The sequence below is a fragment of the Haemorhous mexicanus genome, chromosome 7, assembly GCF_027477595.1.
Source record: "Haemorhous mexicanus isolate bHaeMex1 chromosome 7, bHaeMex1.pri, whole genome shotgun sequence".
In the NCBI taxonomy this organism is placed as follows: domain Eukaryota; kingdom Metazoa; phylum Chordata; class Aves; order Passeriformes; family Fringillidae; genus Haemorhous; species Haemorhous mexicanus.
In genome coordinates, this window is record NC_082347.1 from 41,545,860 (window position 1) to 41,567,907 (window position 22,048).

The following is a 22,048-nucleotide window of genomic DNA, read 5'->3' on the forward strand; positions in this document are numbered from 1 at the left end:
GACAGTGATCCAGGAATTTAACTTGCTGTTGTCTCGTTCCAAGCGGAATTATGAAGTTTGTGACATGCATTAGGAGGATGGCTCCTGGTGGCAGCCGGTGCCATTAATCACAGGGCGAGGCAGAGCCCGGGCCCTGGTGTCAGCTCAGGGTGCCTGTCCCTGCTGGGAGCTGCCTCTCCCTGCCCCTCATCTCCTCCTCTCCCGACGTCTGAGCCAGCAGCTCCCGCTCCACTGAAGTTTTCCTGGCACCTCCTGCTTCCTTGTGGGTTTTTTTAAGTCTCTCTTTAATTATGATGGGCAGATCATCTGTTCTTGACACATGAGTAGCTGATGGCCACATTGCTGTGCTCTCTCCTCTCCTCAGGGATGCCTCTTGGATTCTTTTTCTCTTTTCCTCAACTTGGCTTTCATTGCAAGCTGCCTTTTAAATTTCTGTCTAACCTTTTAAGCAGGAAGCCTTTTCTGTTGATAAAATAAGCCAGCAGATTTTGTGATTCGAGGTGCTTGCCACACACAGGCTGAAACTGTGGACAGGCTTTGCCCAACTTTACTTTTGTGTCATATCACCACAAAACCCCTCTTGTTCTTTGTGCTCTGCCCAGCTATCACCAAACTGGTTTTGGCTCCATCCTTTAGTGCTGGAGCCAAAGCATTTGGCAGTGGATTGCCTGTCTGTGCCCTAGGTATTCCTAAACTTCCCCAAACCTCTGCCACTGAGGAGGAGGGAAGCAGAATTTGGGGTGGATTCTTTGTACCCTGTGGTGGCACCACTCAGAAGAGGATCCCAGGGTCCATCCAGCCCCACAGGGCTGGGAGAGGCAGGACAGGGTTGGGCTCAGGCTCTGGGCCCCCTTGTTCTGCCCTGCAGGACGTGGATGTTGCAGGCTTTGGGAATTCCAGCCAGCAGTGGCAGAAGCCCCAGTCACAGATCTGAACATCCCCGAGCCCAAAACCCATCCACATCTGGATCTCAGCCTGCACATCTTCCCTCAAAACTCGTGTTTGGAACTTGAGAGCCAGCAAATACATGGAACAGTTATTAAGGATAATGTAATTATAAACTGATGTGGATCTGCACTTCTACAATAAAAAATAGGCTTCGTTATGGTTGTCACAGTCAGAAGAATAATTAATGCCAAGTTTTCATAGGGAATCGTCACCTCCTTGGACAGGGAGTGACTGGGACAATATTTTGGAGCAGAGCCTTCAGAAAAAGACAAACTCCAGTGTGAGCAAAGTGCCTGTGAGCCACAGCCCTCCCTGCCTGACTACAGAAAATAAACCAAATACATCAACTGTTGATTCAACAACGTGCACCAAGCGTGAGGGAAGACATCCTCCTAAATTAAGATTATTCCATCATTTCCAAATTAAATTTTCATAGAAATATTGCCTCTCTAATGCCCTGCAAAATGATGTAGAACCAGCAGAGTCAGGGTCAGTTATTTGGGTATTTGGGATGCTGGAATGTCACTCTACTCAAAGGTTATGCTTTGATCTTGATTTGAAGCTCATCAAATCACAGAAAGGTCTGGACTGAAAGAAACCTTTCCATATCACCCAGTGCCACCCCAGCCATGGCAGGGACACCCTCCTCTGTCCCAGGTGCTCCCAGCCCCAGTGTCCAGCCTGGCCTTGGGCACTGCCAGGGATGGAACAGCCACAGCTTCACCCTCTTTTACAGAGCACTGTTGGGTTTATCTCATTTTTGAAGACAAATCCATCTACTGAGACAAGGTTTGACCAAAAGTGTGGAATCTGCAGGCTGAACCCCCCAGCTCCTGCTGCCCTGGACACACTCCAGCCCCTCCATGTCCTTCCTGTCCTGAGGGGCCCTGAGCTGGACACAGGATTCCAGGTGGGCACAACTCTGTGTGACCAGGAGTGTCTCAAGGCCCTGCTACAGAGCAGAAATGCTGAAAAGCAGAAGAACCTCCCCAAAATCACTAAACAAACCAATGCTCAAAGCTGCAGAAGAATGGAAAACTGCTGGAGCACAGAAATAAATTTCAAATTTGGGGGTGCTGCAGCATTTGCAATTTCCATTATAGAGATAATTTCTGTTACAGGCTTTGGATGAGGAACAAATTAAACCCAACCAGTTCAGTGAATATCCAGCTGCCTTCTGAAGTTTCAGAAAACAGCACTTCCCTCGTTGTGGAAGGAAACAAATCTCCTGTGGTCTGGCCAGAGGCAGAGCAAGAGCCCTGGGTTTGGGGGGAAGGAGATAGTCCATAAAAATCGTGGCTTTCATGAAGATGAAGCACAGCAGAAGTAGCACAAAAGTGCTTTGATACGCTGCTGAATGGAGGATTAACTGCACAATGCTGTGAATTCACTGTGTCTCCTGTTTGTTTGCTGTTTGTTCGTGGTGCCAGCAATAAAAATAATGTTTGGCTGCTAAAAGTGCTAGAAAAGGGCTTTTTGGTGCCCAGAATATGTTTGCCAGCAGGTGAGTGTGGTGGGGAGGGAGAGAGGGGAAAGCTCAGCTTCATTTATTTTCAAGGGTGGAAATTTAATGCTGGGAACCCAATTCATATTACATTTCTTATCAAAACTCATCTCTGTAACTAAGCTTGCACGAACACCATGAAAAAAAAAAACCCCACAAAAAATATTAAAACAACCAAAAAAATCCCAAAAAACCCAAACCAACAAAAAACAAAAGCAAACCCACCAAACAGAGCTCGTGCAGCCTGGCAGGGTGGGTTATTTATAGCAGATCTCTGCCTTTTGTCAGCCTGGTGGGCTGTGGATGTCAGTCCCAAATAAACCCCGTTCTGTGCAGCAGAGGAGGAAGAGCCCTGTGCTTTGGAGAGCGTGGATGTGAGCTCATGGCCACGAGACAGAGAGGGCTGTGGCACAAAACACTGCTGGGCAAAAGCCACCCCAATCTAATCACCAGCTCTGGTCGTCAGCGAGAGCTGTGGGAGAAGACGTTGTATAAAGCAGACACATCCAGGAAATAATGCCTGCCCAGTGCAGCCAGATGGAGTGGGGATATCCTGACAAAGCATTTATTTTAATAAATGTTCAATTAAAATTATTTCTGTGGTGCAAGCATGGTCCAGAAGTAGTATGGGAATTAATAAGATTGCTGGCAGAAATAAACATAAGGGGAGTCGTGTGCTAGTTAAAAATGACAGTTATAAAAAATAAATCTTAACGTTTCTATAGGGTTGTTTTGTGCATGTGCAAACCAGGGAATCTTGGTTCATGTTATGCTTTCAAATGATGGTTTCCTGGTTTCTACCCTGGTGTAATTCCATTTATGTGGGAATTTGTGGGTACATGGATCCTACACTGTGTGTCCAGGGCTCTCCACACAGGTAAAATTGTGTAGGGGTTGAGCAAACCCTGAGCACCAGGAGATTTGTATTAGTTACAACCTCATCTCCATCCTTTTATTTGTTTGTTTACCAAAATGTGGGCCTTTGGCTGAATTTTTGGAAATGTGTATTCAAAGCCTCTGTGTGCAGGGGGAAATATTTCCACGTGTAAGTACCCAGAAATTGGAGGTGGCCATGGCAGGGATGGGTCTGACACTGATGAACAGGAGTCTGAAGATTCCAGACCTGAGAAGGTTATGTTTCATTTTCATTTTTAAATTATTTAAAGTTTAATTTAAGCATTCATTTCTCATATTTATATTATACTGTGCTGTATTATATTACAATGTGTAATTATTACATAGTGTGATATATTGTATATTGTAATATGCTGATATTGCATAATAACTAATCATATAAATAAAAAATTAAAATTCAAGAAGAAACATTTTAATTTTGAAAGAAGACACTTGGTATTTCTCCCTAAAAATCCTGCCATATGTGCTTTGGAAGTTCTTTTAGAGGTGCTTCATTTAGTCCAGCAATGAGACCTGAGTGGCTATCCTGCAATTTTCCCCTTACTTTGGGCTTTGTTGGTGCCCCTGGCCCAGCTCCAGTGCCCTGTTGGTGGCAGCACCCGGGTGTCCCCTCCTGGCTGGGACAGCACACATGGATACAGACAAACTGTGGTAAGAGAAAATGAGATTTAAGCTGTAGCAATCAATAAATCTTAAAACAGCCGAGTATTTCTAGAAAAAAGGCTTTGCAGAAGTGTCCCTGACCCAGAAAGAAAAATCTTTTTGCAGTGTCTAAAATTGCTGGAAGTGTTTTTTCCTGCCACATCTGGTGCTTCAAAGCCTCGGTGGCTGCTTCAGATGTCCCCTCCCTGTGGTCACCTGGAGGGGTCAGGTGGCACAAAGGGACAGAACCCGGGGCTGCCCCTGCCCACCGGGATGTTCCCATGGAAAAGGGGTGTGGGGCATCCTGGGGACTCCCCAGAGCCCCTGGAACCACTGCCACTTCCAGGCCAGGCTGGACATTGGGGCTGGGAGCACCTGGGACAGTGGGAGGTGTCCCTGCCATGGCAGGGGTGGCACTGGGTGGGATTTTTCCAACCCAATCCATCCTGGGATCTGCCAAGGTGGTTCATGCCCAACCCTCCAGGGCGTTTGCCCAGTCCCAAAGCTCCCACAGCCACGGTGCCCCTTGGGCAGCTGGGACCCAGATCCCTGTTGGTCCTTCTGAGGAACACCAACCCAGGCTGCAAATATTCAATATTCCAATTCTCAAGGAGTTGGACTTTGCTGATTCTTGCAGGCCCCTTCCAGCTCAGGGTATTCTGTGATCTGACAATATTGAAAATCCGGCTGCCGGTGTACCTGGGGAATGAAAACAAGGGAAAGGGAAACATTGGAATAAATTAAATAAGAAATCTATTCAGTGAAAAAAAAGCATAATATGGGTTTTGCAGTACCTGAAAGCAGAGAAGCTAAAGACCTGTCATGAATGTGCTTCCAGGTGTGAGTAGCTACACACTGGAGCAGTCCTTGGGAGTGCACTGTGCTCACTGGTGAAAAGCAGTGTTATCTCTTTACAAGCTTTGACTCTAGTCATTCTATTTATTTGTGACAATATTGTTTGTTTATTCTTAATGAATGAATATTGTAAATAATACCATTCCTTTACATTTTGTGAACACTGTTAGTAATAAAAGATGGATTATTTTAAATATTATACGAAGCACAAATGCAGGCATTATACAGATGTGAGTTAAAAGACTGAAGCAGCATTTTCCTTTTCAGGCCACTCCCAATGCTCCTGGCTCCATTGCCATTTTGGACCTTTCTGTGCGTCTTCTAAATTTTCTCATTATTTGAATCCTCACATTTAAATCCTCACACCAGCTATTAAAAGGTTTTTCTGTTTCCTGGCTCCAGGTGCAGACTTTAAAGCCAGTGCATCCCCCCAGTCACTGCAAAAGGGGAAACAAATAAATAAATAAGTAAAGAGGCAGATAGGTAAATAAATAAATAAATAGATCTGGTAATTTAGTACTAGAAAGTTAATTCAGGGGACCTCTAACCTTTAAACCACCACGTGACTATTGATTTTCAATATCACGCTGGCCCGTGCCACCCTGAGCGTGTAGAGCAGCAGATTCCAAACAGTTTTTTCCTTATCAGTCCAGTCCCCGAGTACTTGTGCATTAAGACAACAAATACCGGTGGCTCCCAGCCTGTCACATGGCAGCCCTGCAGACGTGCTGGGCCTCTAATGAACTTGGGCTCTTGGCAAACAGATCATGGCAAGGGGGCTCCAGCAGCGCCTTCCCGGCTCCCTGGGGCCGCGCCATGGCCGGGATGGAGGTGGCCAACAGTGGGGGGATGCACCATGAGGTGACCTCCAAAACCCCACTGCCCTGTCCCCAAACCACTCCTGTGTTCTGGTTCATTCCATCCCCCGTGTCCCTGCGAGCGCCGTGGGGTTGCTGGAGCTGCTCCTCCCCACCCAAGAGGCAGATGAAGACGGAAGGAGCGGCGCTGCTCTGAACCCCGCGCCTGGATTAGCCGGTAATTCCAGGACATGCTGCTGGCAGCACCTTCCTCCCTCTGCAATCACCAATTAGTGCAATCAGGGCCCGGGCTGGCGTGCTGCCGGCCACGCGCGGCCTTCCCGGCCCCAATGAAGATGTGCTTCCACCCTCGCACCTAAAACAAGACTTTCTCCTCCCTCCTTGGCCTCCAGCTTTATTGATTATTGGAAATGTTACATCCCGGGGAGGAAAATGTCACTGCTTTAAATACCAGCATTAACAGTTGGGAAAAGTTCTTTTTCACCCAGGCGTGCGTGATGAAGAAAAATTAAACAATGGGAATGACGGGGAAATACATGGAATTTTAAAGGAAAAAAGAGTGGTTTGTGCATTGATTCAACTGAGCAGGAGCTTCCCCCCACTTAAGTAAGCGAGCACATCTCGTACTGGACTTTTTCACTGGAACAGTGAAATATATAATGAAATCCAACAAGGAAACTGGAAAAACAGCCAAATTGGTGCAGCAAAGTGGTTAATAGGATCATTAGCCTCCTCGCTGTATTTTTTTGGACATTGTGTGCCTGTACCGTAGTCCTCGAGAGCAGATTGCAGGAACAGGCTGACAGTTACCCGCTAACTCAGCAGTGCTGGGTGCAAACTGCCATCTTCCTGTGGATTTACAGCTGCCACTTCTGCTACTTCAATTAGTTCTATAGCACACAGATGTTGCTTAAATGTTGCTGCTAATGATACTGCAATAAGCGTAAGATTCATGCCATATTTTGAGGCACGTAAATTTCTCAAGTGGCACAATTAAAGTGGAAATATTAGGTGGGGAGAACTTGGCAGTCTCTCCAACTTGGAAAGCGCACCCGCTATGCAATAATGGGTCAAAAATTCATTCAAGTTTTACTGCTGTTCAGAGTTTTAAAAGACTTTTCACAGTTGAATGCAAAGTAGTAAAAAGCAGAGTATTAGGAAATGAGAATGCTGTTGTGTTATTCAGACATGACTTTTTAATTTCAAATTGGAATCACGTGCCCACCGCGGCCGCGAGGGCCGCGCGCTGCCCGGCCGCGGCTCGGCGGTGCAGGAGGAATAAATCAAAAGTTTTCTTTAATACTGATTTAATTGAAGGTTCTGCGTGGTGGTTGTGTTAGCGGGGGGAGGGAAGAAAAAAAAAAAGAAAGGAGAAAAAATGGTTTCCTGAATCACACACAGAGACAGCATCAATCATTTCCGAAGCCAGATGTAGCCTCCAAACTGCAGCCTGACAACACATCTCCTGTTTGTGCAGCCACCAGGCAATTATTCTTTCCATTATATCTCCCAATGACAGATCTCCAAACCCAGGGCTGTAAAAATTAGAGTTTGGGCTTACGCAGTTGTGTCGGGTCTTAAAAAAAAAATAAGAAAACTTATCATGGCTGCAGTGTTTATGAGCTTGTCAAAGTACATGTACATAATTTTCATCAGAATTTCTTTTACCTCATTTCCAATCCTTCAGGATTAGATTTATCAGCAGCTCTGTGCCGGCGTCCGAGCGGCTTTTCCACCTGCGAGCGGGATCCGGCTGCGGGGAGCCTGTTGGGGTGGCTCTGGTTGAGAAATGTGAAAGCTTTTCTTCCTCCTCATCTTTTCCTTCTCTTCGTCTCCATCATTTATTTCATCATTTTCTTCATCTTCGATTTTTTTTCATAATTTGCTTTATTTTAGTAATTTTGTAATTTTTCATCATTTTCCTCATCTTTTTTTTCCATATTTTCACCCTCACCATTTATTTCATTTTCTTCACCATTGTTTACATTTTCTTAATTTTCATCATATTTTTCTTCCTCTTCATTATTTATTTCATCATTCTCTCAATCATTTCTTTCATCACTTTGTTAATTTTCATCATTTTCTTTCTTCTCATCTTTTTCTTTATTATTTCCTTCATCTTCCCTCAAATCTTTCTCTTCCTCAAATATTTTGGTAGTGCACTGCCTTGGCTCTCCATCAAATTTAGGTGTAATTTTTAGAAACACTGTGGCCTCTTTGGTACATTCATCACTGTGAATTTGTCACGAGGAAGAAGCACCAGCGGCAGTGCTAAACTGGGCAGCAAATCCAGAGCTGGAAATCCACACATTATTTCCATTTAATGTTTAATTTGTTTGTACTGGGAAGAGATTATCAGGCTAGCACTGATTTTGAAATTTCACTGTGGGTTGTATGTTAAGGATGAGGTTAAATCTTAGGAGAAGCCATCATTAGTAAATTAAGGCTGATGAACATCAGCACCTCACATCTAAATTCCTGATTTTCTACCCCATTTCCATTTCTCTGCCTGGTTCCATCCCACTCCTGCTTTGGATTATATGATAATATTTCATTTCTTCCCAATACCCCGTCTAACCCTGCCCTCTGGCAGCAGAAAGCCATTCCCCCTTGTCCTGGCACTCCAGGCCCTTGCCCAAAATCCCTCTCCAGCTCTCTTCTATTTTTCTTCTCTTTGTGAACACGAGTCTGAAAAGCAAAATAGTTTTCCATTATTTCCCCCCTAAAAAAGCACCCAGCATTGTTAAATGGACGTACTCTGAGCTCTACCCTGCAGTAGCAACTAAATTTTTTTGTAAACTGAACCTAAGATGGAGAACAAAAGCCAAACATTACTTCTAATATTGGTTTTCAGGAGAAAAGCTGCAGAGGTCTCTTATTTGTGTTGGTGAAGGTGGGGTCAGGATGTGATGATGATTTTATGGAATTTAAAGACACAATGCTCTGTCCTTATATAATTTCATTTCTGTGATTCATCATAGGTTTTTGTCTTCCAGTATATGAGTAGTCACCTGTGATTTGTGCCCAAAAGAGTAAAAATGGAGCAGAAAAAAGGCAGCTGGGCTCCAAATATCACATCCAAATTATGTGTCCAAGTTGATGCAAGAAAGTTGGAGCTCCATGACATTGCTGTGGGGTTATGTACTCGTTTACTCACCACACAATTTAGGGGGGAAAATCAAATTAAATCTTTATAATTACCTCAGCAACCACCAGCACGGGCTGTGTTTGTGCTCCCTGATGGACAGACTGGGCCAGGGTGTCGCTGGTGCAAATGCCATGCAGGGACCAGCAGGGACAAGGCAAAGTGGCCCTTGAACTTCCCAGCTCTCAGGATTTGCTGGAAAGAATTTTCTTTGCATTGGCAAAGACTTCCTGACTCCGTCCCACTCTGACTTTGGCAGTTTGTCTCTCATCTCAAGTAGCCTCTGTAATCTATTATGGAATATAGGCCAGTCTGATCCCCCCCTCACTCCAGCCTATGTCCTCTTTCTATTTAGGAATTAATTATGATGCTATCTCATATAACTCATTAGTATCAATTAATTCTTCCCCTTTCATGATTTTATATAGCTAAATTAGATTGCCTCTTAGGAACTTCATAATCAGTATTGGACTCATTTAGACATGTCTTTTTTTCCCCTTCTCCACCCAGTTTCACTTGGGCACAGGGATGTGGTGGTGGGAGATGCCCCATCCCATCCCCTCCAGGAGGGACAGTGTCCCTGTACCCCATCTCCACCATGCCCACCATCTCTGGCCTCCCCTCACCCATAATTCTGAATTCTGGCAGGCTTTTTTATTATTATTTATTCATTTGGGGTCTGCACAAGATATTATTATTGGTTTATCAGGGTGAATAGGAAACTTCTGCCATTTGGCTGAACCATTGTGAATTTTCTTGCCCTTAAACTCACCACAGGGACAGGCAGGGAGTGGAGGGAGATGCTCGTTTTCCTCGTTCATCCTGGCGGGGTGTTGAGTTTGAAATCTCAGCTTTGCTGGAATTCACATGTCCATATTTAACTGCTTCACTGCTTACTGGCACGTCAGATCCAGTCAGGGAAAAAAAAGCAGGAATATGATTGAATATATCTGGCAGGACCTGATATTCCCACTCATTTTGAATCTGATCCAGCAGCAGCCAAGGCAATTAAATAACAAGTTTTTCTCTGGCAAAATGAGTTGCAAAATGCCCCCAGCTGCATGATGTAGGAAATACACCTTGATTTTACTAATTGCTGTGCCCATGCCACACTGGGGCGGATCCAAGGCAGCTCCCCAGGTTCCACATGGTGTATTCCAAGGAGCTGAGCCTGGCTGGGATGGGTTATCCCCCTCTGTGAGCCCGGGATGAGGCACTGAGTGAGGGCTGAGGGGAGGGGTGGTGAAAGGTGAGCGGATTCTCTTTGCTGGAAAGATCAAACATCCAACATCATCTGCCATCCCTGGGCAGCACCACGCTCCAGATGCTGCCAAGGCTGGCTGGGAGAGAGCTCAGGCTCAGCCTCTACGGAGCAAAGGCCAGCCTGGGGTAGGCACAGCTCAGCTTTAGTGAGGCAACAAAATGCAGCCCAAAGAGAAGAATTTCAGGAGCAGCTGGTGTGGTGTCACAGCTTCGCCCTCAGGGGCTGGAGCTGGACTGTCCCAGCAGTGTCACCAAACACCTGGGATCTCCTCTATCACAGCACCTCCTAGGAGTTGGAATTTTTTAAAACATCCAATGATTTGAAAGAAAAAAATGTTAGATCTAAATTATTGCAGGCTGCAGCACACACAGCCCTGCACAGGTGTGTGATGGGCTTGGGGCAGCCTGGTCAAGTGCAAGGTGTTAGAACTGGATGAGCTTTAAGATTCCTTCCAACCCAAACCATTCCATGACTGTGATATTGCAGCTCCTTTACATCACCTGGTACTGGAAAAAGACAACCCAAAGATGTTCCCCAGGGCAGGACAGAGCTGGGATCAGTGCTGCTCCCCCCAGCAGCTTTGGGAGAGCCCAGATGGGCTGCTGGGAATGCCTGCATGGATCCCAGGTTCCACTGGCTCCATTTCAGTGCCAGGTCCAACAACAGGGCTGGGGACAGGAGGGCTCTGCTGGGACACGAGACACACGAGGAGGTTTGAATCAGCAGCCTAAGGAGTGGAATTGCCAAATCCCAGTTCAGGAAGGTGTGGGTCAAGGGAGGGGAAAAAGAAGGGTGGGTTTCTGTAGAAGAAGAGGAAAAGCCAAAAGGCTGAGGCTCACAGGGTAACTTTTTTTAGGGACTTCATTTAGGGACACATTCAGATATGAGCCTTTCTCCTCCTCCCGTTGCTCCTCTGACATCTGGCTGCTCACCACCCTGCCCCAAACACCCACTTCAGGGGGATGGCAAGGGGAAAAAAAAAAGAAAATAAGAAAGAGGAAAACAAAAGAACCTAAAACTTTACTAGAAGGACAAAAAAAATTCTTTGAGAAACCCACAAATCTGTTTCCCTCAAAATGTATAGAAAATTCAATCTTATCTCCATTCAAGATGGTTTTCAAATACAATTTTCACTGAAAATGAGGGAAAATGTACTGTCTGATCTATCTTTTATTAATTTTTCCCTGAGAATGTCAGCTCATTCTCCTAAGGGGAGATTATTCCCATTATCAACAAATTTAACTGTTTTTGTTCAAATCTAAGAGCGTTACTGAATTTGCACTTCCTTTGACTGATCACGGAGCTCTCCCTATTATTTAATTTATTTACATTCATGTATGCAATTATATTTTGTAATCTGATTAGGTGGTTTATATCTTTGTAGGGATGAGAATGCAGAATGTTGCATTTCTTTTTATTCTATGAGTTGTCAAGTTCTTTTTGGATGGAAATGAGAGTTCAGTACCACTGTGGTGAGGACAGCATTAATTCCATCAGTTAACCAGACCTACCAAAACAGTGCTGGCTGCAAAATCAAGGAGCATATTCTGCACCTGAATGATAAATTTCATTAATTAATTTGACTGATAAAGTTAATATGCAAAGGAGATATTATTATCTATAGTAAAAAAAATTAATAGTGGTTTCTGATCATCACATCCTTGAAATATTAAAACCCAGCAGATCTTATCCTTTGGACTTTTTTTTCATAGGTAGGGAGAGGAAAATACATTTTCTGCTCTTCCAGCTCCCAATCATGTTTTCAGTTCTGAGTGAGTTCATCATTGAGCTGAACCAGATGAATACTCTGAAATGAAGGGGCAAAAACCAACCCAACTCTGCCATTGCTGAAATTGCTGTCACCAAGTTTGTCACTGCAAAAACTCTGACTGCAGGTGCTGAGCTGGATCCTGCCAGCTGGGTCATCTGAACCACCTCGAGATGACCTCACAAAGTGTCATCTGCCTAAAACTCTTTTGCATTTAACCTAAATTATTTATCCAAGTTATTTTCCTTGGGCTCCTTCCCATACAGGCTCTGCACTGCCACAGGTTTTTTTGTAATACTTGGGGGCTGCACCTGGCCAGCATGAGCAGAGCTTTGCTTCTGGTAGCTGTTTTCCAGGCTAATTTAAAAAAAGAAACCCAAATTTAAAATTATTTATTGCAGATTTCTGGTGTACATCACTAATGTAAACACGGCTCAACTGTATTTATTCCTTTCTGTATTTCTGTGTTTATTTATGTATTTATTATTTTTGAGCCATTACAGTTACTTGGTCATGGCCTTTTACAACCATCAACAGCAGAGCATTTTCAAAATCTTTATGTGCAATACCCTGAATAGGTAGTTCCAGGACAGAATATTTTGTTAGAAGGGCTGCTCTTAGTCTGTGTTTCCCCTGTGCTCTGTCACTGCTCAGGGCTGAGCTGCTGAAGGATGGTGACAAATCCCTGGGTGGGGATATGCAGCTCTGGAAAGGGACTGAGGTGGGCAAGGATGGTTTGGGTTGGACTTCTGCAAAATGTTATTTTAGCAGGTTTGGGCCAGTTAATACTGATTTAGAGCTTTGAAAGGTCTCTGAGTAGCTTTCTAATTAAAAAAAACATCATTTGTGTTTATATTTTGCCAAGTACTGCTATCCTTGGGCCCCTGCAGCTCAGGCTTTAACAGCTCCAGGGATTTGTTAAGATTTGTTTGGATTTGTGAGGTCCATGGTCCTCACCCATGGGCTTGGCTTCACCCCTCGGTGCCTCAGAGCCCCTGGCTGGTCCCTACCCACTGCTTGGCCCCTGTAAATTCTTCAGGATGTGCTTAAGGGGTGAAATCAGTGAGGAGATGGTCAAGGAGAAATCTTGGAGGTCCTTGCAGAGATCCTTGGGATACTACAGCAATTTTTTGGATTCATGACGTACTCTAAGATGAGACACACAGAAAAACCAAAAAGGTGAAGAAGCACCAGGGACTGAACTGCTCTGCCCAAATAGACATGTGAAATTATTATTAGAGGTTAGATTATTATTATTATAATTATTTATACTCATTACAGTTTCTTGTATGTCTGTGGACACAAGAGCCTGGGCCTAGAGCTGTCCTAAGGAGGAAAAGGGTCATGGGCACGGGTTCCCAGAGCAGCTGGGGCTGTCCCTGGGTCCCTGGCAGTGCCCAAGGCCAGGCTGGACACTGGGGCTGGGAGCACCTGGGACAGTGAGAAGTGTCCCTGCCATGGCAGGGGTGGCACTGGGTGGGCTTTTAGGTCCCTCCCATCACAAACAATTCCAGAGACACCCGAGGAACTCGATCCCACAACAGAATTCCATGCCACAAGGAAGGAGATCATTAAATACAATTTTATTGTGTTTCATTGTACAATTTTTTTCACACCTTCCTCCTTCTCTCCATCTTCCCCTCGGCATTTCCATCCCATGTTTCCTTGTAGATACAGGGCAACTCTTGACTGGCTGTGTTACCCACACCAATTCCAGCCTCAGTTTCCTTTTTTTTCCACTTGATATTTCTATTTTAGATTTTACACAGTAGGAAAACTGTGATTTTTGTCTGGTTGAAGGAAAGCAGCTTTCAGATAATTTCCTTGCACCCTCACCACCCCTGTTCAGCACTTGCTTTTGCTCCAAAGTCATTTCTCAAACAGCTTCATTTACTTGAAGATAAATGCAAACGAAGAGTCACATAACCAAAATCCTCTAAAAGCTTTGTGGGCACCAAAAATGTACAATTTCGTGACTAATTGACTGCACCTTTTAATTCATTAGATCCTTTCAGTAACAGCATGAAGCCAACAAAGAGAAAACAAAGCCATTAAGTGCAACTGTTGCTTTATTTAAATGTTTAAGAAATAAAATCTTTAAGAAATAAAATCAAGTCACAACTGTATCATCTCTGTCACTGTCACTTTCCAGCTGGACCAAGTGCTTCAGTGAGTCCCCCCCGAAGCAGGGTCCCAGACCAGGAGGTCTCAGCTCCTCCGTCAGTTAATTTTGACCTGAGCTCTCAGAAATTATATTTGATATTTCATCCAACAAAGAAATTTAGCATTGCACAGGAGAAAGGGAAATGGCTTGGGTTTCGTTATTTGATTTCTACAATTTTAAGTTCTAGGACAGTTCATTTAATTGCGACTTTAGTGTTTTATGAAGTATCTGGGTAGAGTTTTGAAGAATACCAGCAACTTTTAAAAACTTTGTATGACTTGTAGGACTTAAGGAACGTTCCTCCTTTGTGTGCTTTACTTTAGAGGTTGTTTGCATGCCCTGACTCCAGACTGGATGCTTTCTCTTTGCCTGTAAAACTTAGGGCACTGCATCGAACAACGACAAGTGGCCAAAAAGGAAGGGGAGGAAAAAAAAAAAAAATCAATTTGTAATCTGATTTGAGGGTTTTGATTTCCTCTGATGAGTTTCAATTTCATTAAAAGCAACCTTATTCGCACATAAAAGAGCTCCTTGAAGGGTAAAGCGGGGAATTGTCTCAGGGAGGATAAAGGAGCGGCGCTCTTTGTGCGGTTGACTCAGGGCATTAATTGTGGGGCGCGGGCGCGCGGGTCGGCGGGCGCGCGGTTATCGGCACCGCGATCTGCGCGCGGGGAAGGCTCAGCACAAGGGCTCACATTCAAACATCACCGCGGGCCCTATCGACACCTGGGTTATCAACAGCCCTTATTATCTGCTCGCAGCCCGCCGGTGACATAATAAGCTACAAATCACTGGTGGGGCCTTTCTGCATTCTCCTAATTGTGTGTATTCTCTGGGAAAAAATTATCGCCGGGCCTCTTGTCTTGATGAGAAATTGACATTTTCTGGCGGAGCCTGGCGAGGACTATGTGGGGAGATAAGACATATAGTTGTTTTAAAGGAGTGCAGCCATTCTTTCAGAGGCCTCTTTATTGCTCTAGTTGACCCACTTGATGAGTATGGATTTCATGAGGTCTTTTTCAGCATTTGAACTATAAAAGGTTCAGAATGACACCACCCCTTATAGACAAAAGATAACCTTGCCCTTTGAATATATTGATTCTTTATTAACTAGGCTGTTTAATGCAATGAAATGAGGCATTAGATTGAAGCCTATTTCAAGTGCTTTGAATAATCTTTAAAAGCTTGAAAGACTTTTAAAAGCTGCTCTGCAATAATTGGCATGTACTCTTAGAGACTCTTATTCCTTCGTTTTGATTAAGGAATTTTTATCATCTTCCTATGTCTAAACTCACTGTGGGCTGACACAACATATTTCCTCAGCAGGGCTCTTACCCAGATGTGTCGTAGGTGGTGGATTGCTCTAGGAATTGTCATATGTGGGTTTTCTCCTTTTGTATTTTCCTTGCATTGAAAGTTAGGGGAACCATTTAGATGCTCATTATTCAAACCTTTGAAATAAAACTAAAAGGAAAAATGCCAGTAGGCATCGTGCAGACTTTCATCCCTAAAAACCAGCTTATTTTTTAGTGGGATGCATCTGATTATGCCGCCTTTTAAACACGATACACAGACACACGCTCAGAGTGGAACAGTTTTCAATGCATAATAATAATAATAATAATAATAATAATAATAATAATAATAGTAATAATACAAAGTGTTCTGCAGCTTTAGCACCTTTTTTTCATCAAATCTGTTTTCATCTGACATGAAAACTATGGAAATGCTGGAGAAGAAAGGAAGCATGGATAAAAATCACGCTTTTCCTGTAGGTTGTGGCTGCAGTGGCTGAGTTTTGCCTTCTCCCCACTCCATCCCTGAACCACAGGCAGCCGAGGAGGGGCTGGGACACACAGCGTGTCCTTTGGCACTGGATCCACACACACCACTCCATCCCTTCACTTTGGAGCTCCGAGTTCCTCAGTGCCCTCTCAAAGTTGTCAGCAGCCCTCTGATTAATGACCGGCTCAAACTCCAGAACAAACTCCCCGTTTCACCACCACGAGTGCTTACATTCCTCTGCCAGACCCATATTCCTGTGGAAATGCCCCTTTTTTGGTGGTGCTGGTCACACACAAGGATACAGGAGCACATTTGGTGTCTGGGAGGGGCAACTCAGACCTGTGCATCAGGCAAAGCTTTGCAGCTCTCTCCAGCTCTGAGGATGCACGTGCCCACCTCATTATAAATGTATTTTTGCACCCATTATATGTGCATTGCACATATTATGGCCCAGAGGATGAAATATTTGTGCTTAGGATTATAATTAGCAAAAGAATTTGCTTCCTTCTCAGCAGTTAAGGGACGAGCACGTCGACCTTCAGTGTCAAACCACCACATGGAAAATCTGGGTTGTGCTTTGTTTAAAATAACTTTTCCTGTTTACAGACTTTTACAATATGATATTAAAATAGTAAAAGAAAAAAAAAAATCTATTGTTACCTTTGCTTTACAAAAAGCCTTTCTGAAGTGCACAGTTTTGGTTAAACAAGAAAAAGAAATATTCTGCTGTTATCTTCCCAAAAAGTGAGCAGTTTTGGGTAAATACTTCACCGAGGCTGAGCAACAAGTGATTGCCACTGCAGAGCAGAGATCTCCTTCCTCATCCTCCTCCCAGGGAACTGGAAAGACCATGCCAAGGGTTTGGGCTTTTTCATAACAAAGGAATAAAAATTCTGATATTTAGAAATGAAACCCCCAGTGTTGCGTTATTTCGTTTAGTGTTCAGTCACTTTTTTTAATAATCGAACCAGATAAAATTACTAAAAATGAAATTCACAGACAAGAAATACTTTAATTAAATATTGTGTAAAATGAACATTTTTTTATACAGTTAAATATATGAAAAAATGTACAGATAAAACAATCTTATTGTAGGGTCTTTAACAGTAAAATCTACCATTTAGTGAAGCTTTCCGTCTGGAGACAATGAAGCAATGAGTGCATTGACTAATTAATCTAAAACACAAACAGATTGCATTTATGAAGGAACTTGCAGACTTTCTTAACATGTACACGTGACCTCTTTTTTTATTTTTTTTAGAGCAAAACCTTACTTAGACAAAATATAACGGAGGCAATTCAGTTCCAAAGTGACTTCTCAGGCTTTCCCACCTAGCCAAGCCTTGGCCGTGCTCACAGAGCTGTGCTACGCTGATCCCTTCTTCTAAACCTTCCAGAAAAGCTTGACTAAAATGTGCATTTTTTTTTGCCCAAAAAAGAAAAAAAAAATACAAAAAATAATAATAATAAAAAAATTAATAATAATTAACAAAATGATCCCTCCTTTTTTGGTTAAAAGGTGAATTCTGCTGCAGTTTGCAACATGTTTTGCAGTGCTGCGCTGGCAAAGGATTTAGTGCAAAGTAAAAATAAAAACAACTCCACGTTTCTCTGGCTGGATTTGGCACTGAGGGCCACGGAATACAACGGAGGTCATTCCAGTTTAAAAAGTACCGTCGGCTACGGGTTGGTTACAAAAAGTTCCCTAAAAAAAACCCCAAGAAACCTAAATAAACAACTCCCAGACATTAAAAATTCGGTGTGATCCTGATTTCCCGTGAAACCTTCCCCGGTTTGGAGCAGAGCAGGGTTTGGGAGAATGCAGAGTGCAGCAGAAAATCGACACATAAAGGAGTGGCAGAATTGTACACCAGGATTGTGCTTTTTTTTTCCCCCTTATTTTTTACACCAGAAATCATCCAAATGAAGTCGTGATTGACAATTGTGGTGTAAGCCTGTGATAAAACAGCACAAAAGTTCTTCAAAGAAGTTCACTTTTAAGGCATCAGAGAAGTTCATGTGGCAAACATTTTAATTAAAACATCAGAAGTGAATTTATTTTTAAACTTTAGGCCTCTGAATTTTTCCAGTAAACACAGTTCAGCTATGTGGCAAAGTCATGGGTGGCAGCTAAAAATGACTTTTTACAATCTTAAAAAAAAAAAAAAAAATCAAAAATAAAATTTAAAAAATAAAGAAAACAAACAAACAAACAAAAAAGAAAATAAAAAATGCAACCACAAAATAGATTAATCTTTTCTGTGGCTGTATCACATGCACATATTCTACTAGTATTCATTACAGCCATGTGGCACAATTTTGATTTGACTATACAACAAACGACTTCTTCTTTCAAAATTATTTGTTCTGATAACTTAAAAATAATATAAAAATAAACAATGAATTTGAATTTTTGAAAAAAAAAATTTAAAAAAGAAAGGATGGAAAGGCTAAACAATAGCAACCTTATGAAGTACAAATGAAATGCACAGACACTGATTTATTTAAAAGAAAAACATGAAGGCAACAGTTCTTGGCTTAATGCTATTTTCAGCATCACGATACCAGGCCAGGACAAAAACCAAATACATACAAGAACGTAAAAAAAAAATGATGAAAAGCAATATACAAAATTTCAAAGATAAATACAATATTTATAGTTGATATGTTACAAAATAAATTCCCTTAGTGACTGCAAGTGTTTATGTGAAAGAAAGTGTTGCAATGGATAAGACTATTTTATTCCTTATAGCCATCATAAGGAATAAAATCTGCTTTTTTTTGTCTAAATATTTAAGTGGATCTGAAAAAAATTCAAGACAAGTGTATAAATATTTAGCTACAACTTTGGCAAAATCACAAAAGTCTACAATTTTATAACCACATACAAAACACATTAGGGAAGAAGGATCTAGAAGTCAAAAGGACAATTTTCTGGTACAAGAAACATAGACTTCACAGTAGCCTAAAATGCAATAGTATACAGTGCTAGCAAAAGTTGAAAAAATGTTGCAGATCACACTTGCTTAACAGGAAGCTCTAGCAGTGGAAGTATATTTTTTTCATTTTTTTAAACCAACAGACAGTAGCAATTTCTTTTTTTTTTTTTCTCTGTCAGTGTGCTTGTTGAAGGCAAGAGAATTCAATATCAAAGTTACAATTTCTAACTACAATAAGTTACAAAGTTCCATTTCATTAAGATGAAGTTAAGCAACGATAAACCCCCCCGCGCCCGCCCCCGCGCCCCGGTTTTTTGTGTGGTTTTTTTTTTTCTAATCATATATTCATCCTTTTTTTTTTTATTCTTTTTTTTTTCCAGTTTGATGGCTCATAACCTCCTTGGCCCCCCTTTTTTTTTTTCCACCACAAAAAAATATTTCACATTATAGAGATACACAACCATTGTGAATCTAGTTATGAGTACAGAAAAATGTTCGGAGGCATTTTTCATCAGTGTTTCATGATAATCAAAATGGTGCATCCACAAAGTTTCTCCCAACACATAGCAAGTACTAGACATAGCCAAGACGTAATCAGAAACTTTATACAAAATAGGCGTCGCTTTTTCCTTATTCTCCAGGACTGAGAAATGTGAAAATATGAGAAAAATTCAGTCAATAAAATGGAATTGTTCATGAAGAAGTAGGTTGTTTTGCATGTAGATTCTTAATAGTTTAAATAAAATCTTTAAACAAAGTCTTTTTTTTTTTCTTTTTTTTGTGGGGTTTTTTTTTTGTGGGTTTTTTTATTTTTTTCCTGTAGCATTTTCGATTTTGTTGCTGATTCTGCGTGAAGATACTGCTTCCATCAGCATGTCTTAATATACTAAACTTGTCCCCTAAGCCCATCCTCTGCAGCTTGGTGCTACGGTAGGTAAACAAAAGTGACTTTACATTGGCGGGACTACAAGCCCGGACATGGCTAAAAGAAAAAAGAGAAGAAAAGGAGCTGTTATTGGCACGCTGGGCTCAGAGCCACCATGGGATGGGGTGGGAGGAGGCAGAGCAGAGCCTGGCTCCTCCACAGCATCCCCAGAGCAAGGACCACGGACACTCCTCCCAGCAAAACACACCCCACACAGCCTTTCCTGGAGAAAGGAGCTCTGCGGGCAGAGCAGCCCCGGTGCCCCAGGCTCAGCTCTCTCCAGGCTCCTGACAACTCCTCTGGCTGTATCCCCACCCCCTGGGGACATCCCCACCAATCACCTCTTCATGCCCTGGGCAGAAAGCATCATCTTCCACTGTTCTACTTCATGATAAAAGCGGGACTGAGCAAGCCAAGGACTCTCCAAAACCAAACCCAAGAACTCTAAACCCTCTCCCAGCCCTGGGGCTCAAACACCATAAAAAGACATGACATTAAAACCCCTGACCAACCATATCCTGGGGTTTCTTAACAGATAAAGACTGAGATGCCAACAACCACTGTTTATTCCTAGTTAACTCTTTGGTAGAAGCACAATTTAGGCAGTCTTTAATTTTAGTGTTGTTTAATTTTTGCCGTAATGATATTTCTCATTAATTTATGTACAACAGATATTAATAAATTTGTTCGTGTAGCGATGTGAACTTCAATTTCTCAGTTCATTAATTTCAACAATATTAATTTATTTCAGATTCGCCGTTGCAGCTTTACGGTTTGGAAGAGCTGGGTCTGTACACATCTCATAGGTAACACCACCACAGCCAGCATTGCTCCAACAGCCCAGAGCAGCCCCTGGTCCTGCTAGAGCCTTCTGTGGATTTGGATGGAGTTAAACCTCCCTAAAACACAGCTTAGGTGATGTCCATGAAACAGGATAAAGTCTTCCAACTCTGCCATTCTTCTCCCCAATTAAACGTGTCAAAAATGTCCAAATCAAAGCTGAAGTTATAATTTTGCAACATTCTTCATAATGAATGCTTTAAACCTAACCAGCAACTTAAGTTACAAAATTTAACTGCAGAACAGTGGTTATATTGGCAGAGAGCCTTTCTACCCAAAATATTCAGTTTCCTTGTCATGTTTTCAGAGAACCACCATATCATTTAGGTTGGAAAAGGTCTCCAAGGTCACCAAGTCCAATCTGCGCCCCATCCCCACCTTGTCCCCAGCTGACAGCACTGAGTGCCACCTCCAGCAATTCTTTGGACTCCTGCAGGGATGGGGACTCCAAACCTCCCTGGGCAGCCCCTGCCAAAGCCTGACCACCCTCAAAAAACCCTTAAAAACAACTCTTGGCTGAATCTCCTCTGTTCCACCCTTCATCAGCCCAGGCCAGCTGATGATTTCACCCTGTGTTAGGACCTGCCAACCCCTGCTCCCAGTTTGGCTTCTCCTGTGGGATTCAGCAGCAAATCTGTCACCCTGCCAGTCTGGTTATCTGGGGTGCACTGGCCTGGGGGGTGCAGGAGATCATTTTAAGGAAAAGCTGTCATGGAATCACAGAATCATTAAGGCTGGAAAAGACCTTTAAGGTCAAGTCCAACTCCAACCAGCACTGTTGTGGTTCACCACTACACCATGTCCTCAAGTGCCTTGTGCTGCAGTTCAACCATCAGCTGCTCCACCCTGGCAGTGTCCAAGGCAAGGCTGGACAGGGCTTGGAGCAGTTTAGGATAGTGGAAGGTGTCCCTGCCCATGGCAGAAGGTGGGACAGGATGGGATTTAAGGTCCCTTCCAACCCAAACCATGCTAGGATTCTGCTGTGTGAAAACTTAGATTATCTGCTGCCATATTATCCCAGAGGAAAGAAAAAATATCTCAGTTCATTAATTTAACCATTTTTGTTGAACCCTCTTTGTGGCACAGTCTGGGGGGGGTGGTGCAAGGTTGGTGCTCCAGATGTGCATTTCACAATTTATTTTAGCAGCAATCTTTGACAATTGTGAATTTCTGCACTGAGCTTCCTGCTGTGCAAATTGATACCAAAAGCCTTCTTAAAGAAAAATGAGCTGGTGAGTTTTTTAATAATAATTTTAATACTTTCATCTGGAGGAAGACCAGAAAATTAAGCAGGATGCAATTTTAAAAGAATATAGAGAGCCTTTTGCTGTGCATTACAGTCCCATAACCAGAGAGCAATATCTTTCACAATCTATAGAAAGCAAATTACAATTGAAAACCAAATTTTGAACACATATTGTGCTTCCAACTTCACAGCCAGCCAGTAGTCTCTCACTAAAAAATTTCTTTTCTACCTTTAATGTTCATTGTTTTAAACAGGAAAAGACTCTCTGCCCTAAGGAACACATATGGCAG

General features: G+C 42.7%; 1 protein-coding gene across 13 annotated transcripts in view; it reads right to left on the reverse strand.

Annotated features, from left to right (window-relative positions):
• Positions 1-13,423: 13,423 nt before the first annotated feature.
• EBF3 (EBF transcription factor 3) overlaps positions 13,424-22,048 on the reverse strand; it is a 126,540-nt gene continuing 117,915 nt past the window's right edge. For all 13 annotated transcript variants that reach the window (XM_059852245.1, XM_059852239.1, XM_059852242.1 and 10 more), the window contains one exon: positions 13,424-19,729. In XM_059852245.1, the coding sequence (XP_059708228.1) occupies positions 19,698-19,729 (32 nt within the window). In that variant the 3' untranslated portion in view covers positions 13,424-19,697. The remainder of the gene's footprint in view (positions 19,730-22,048) is intronic.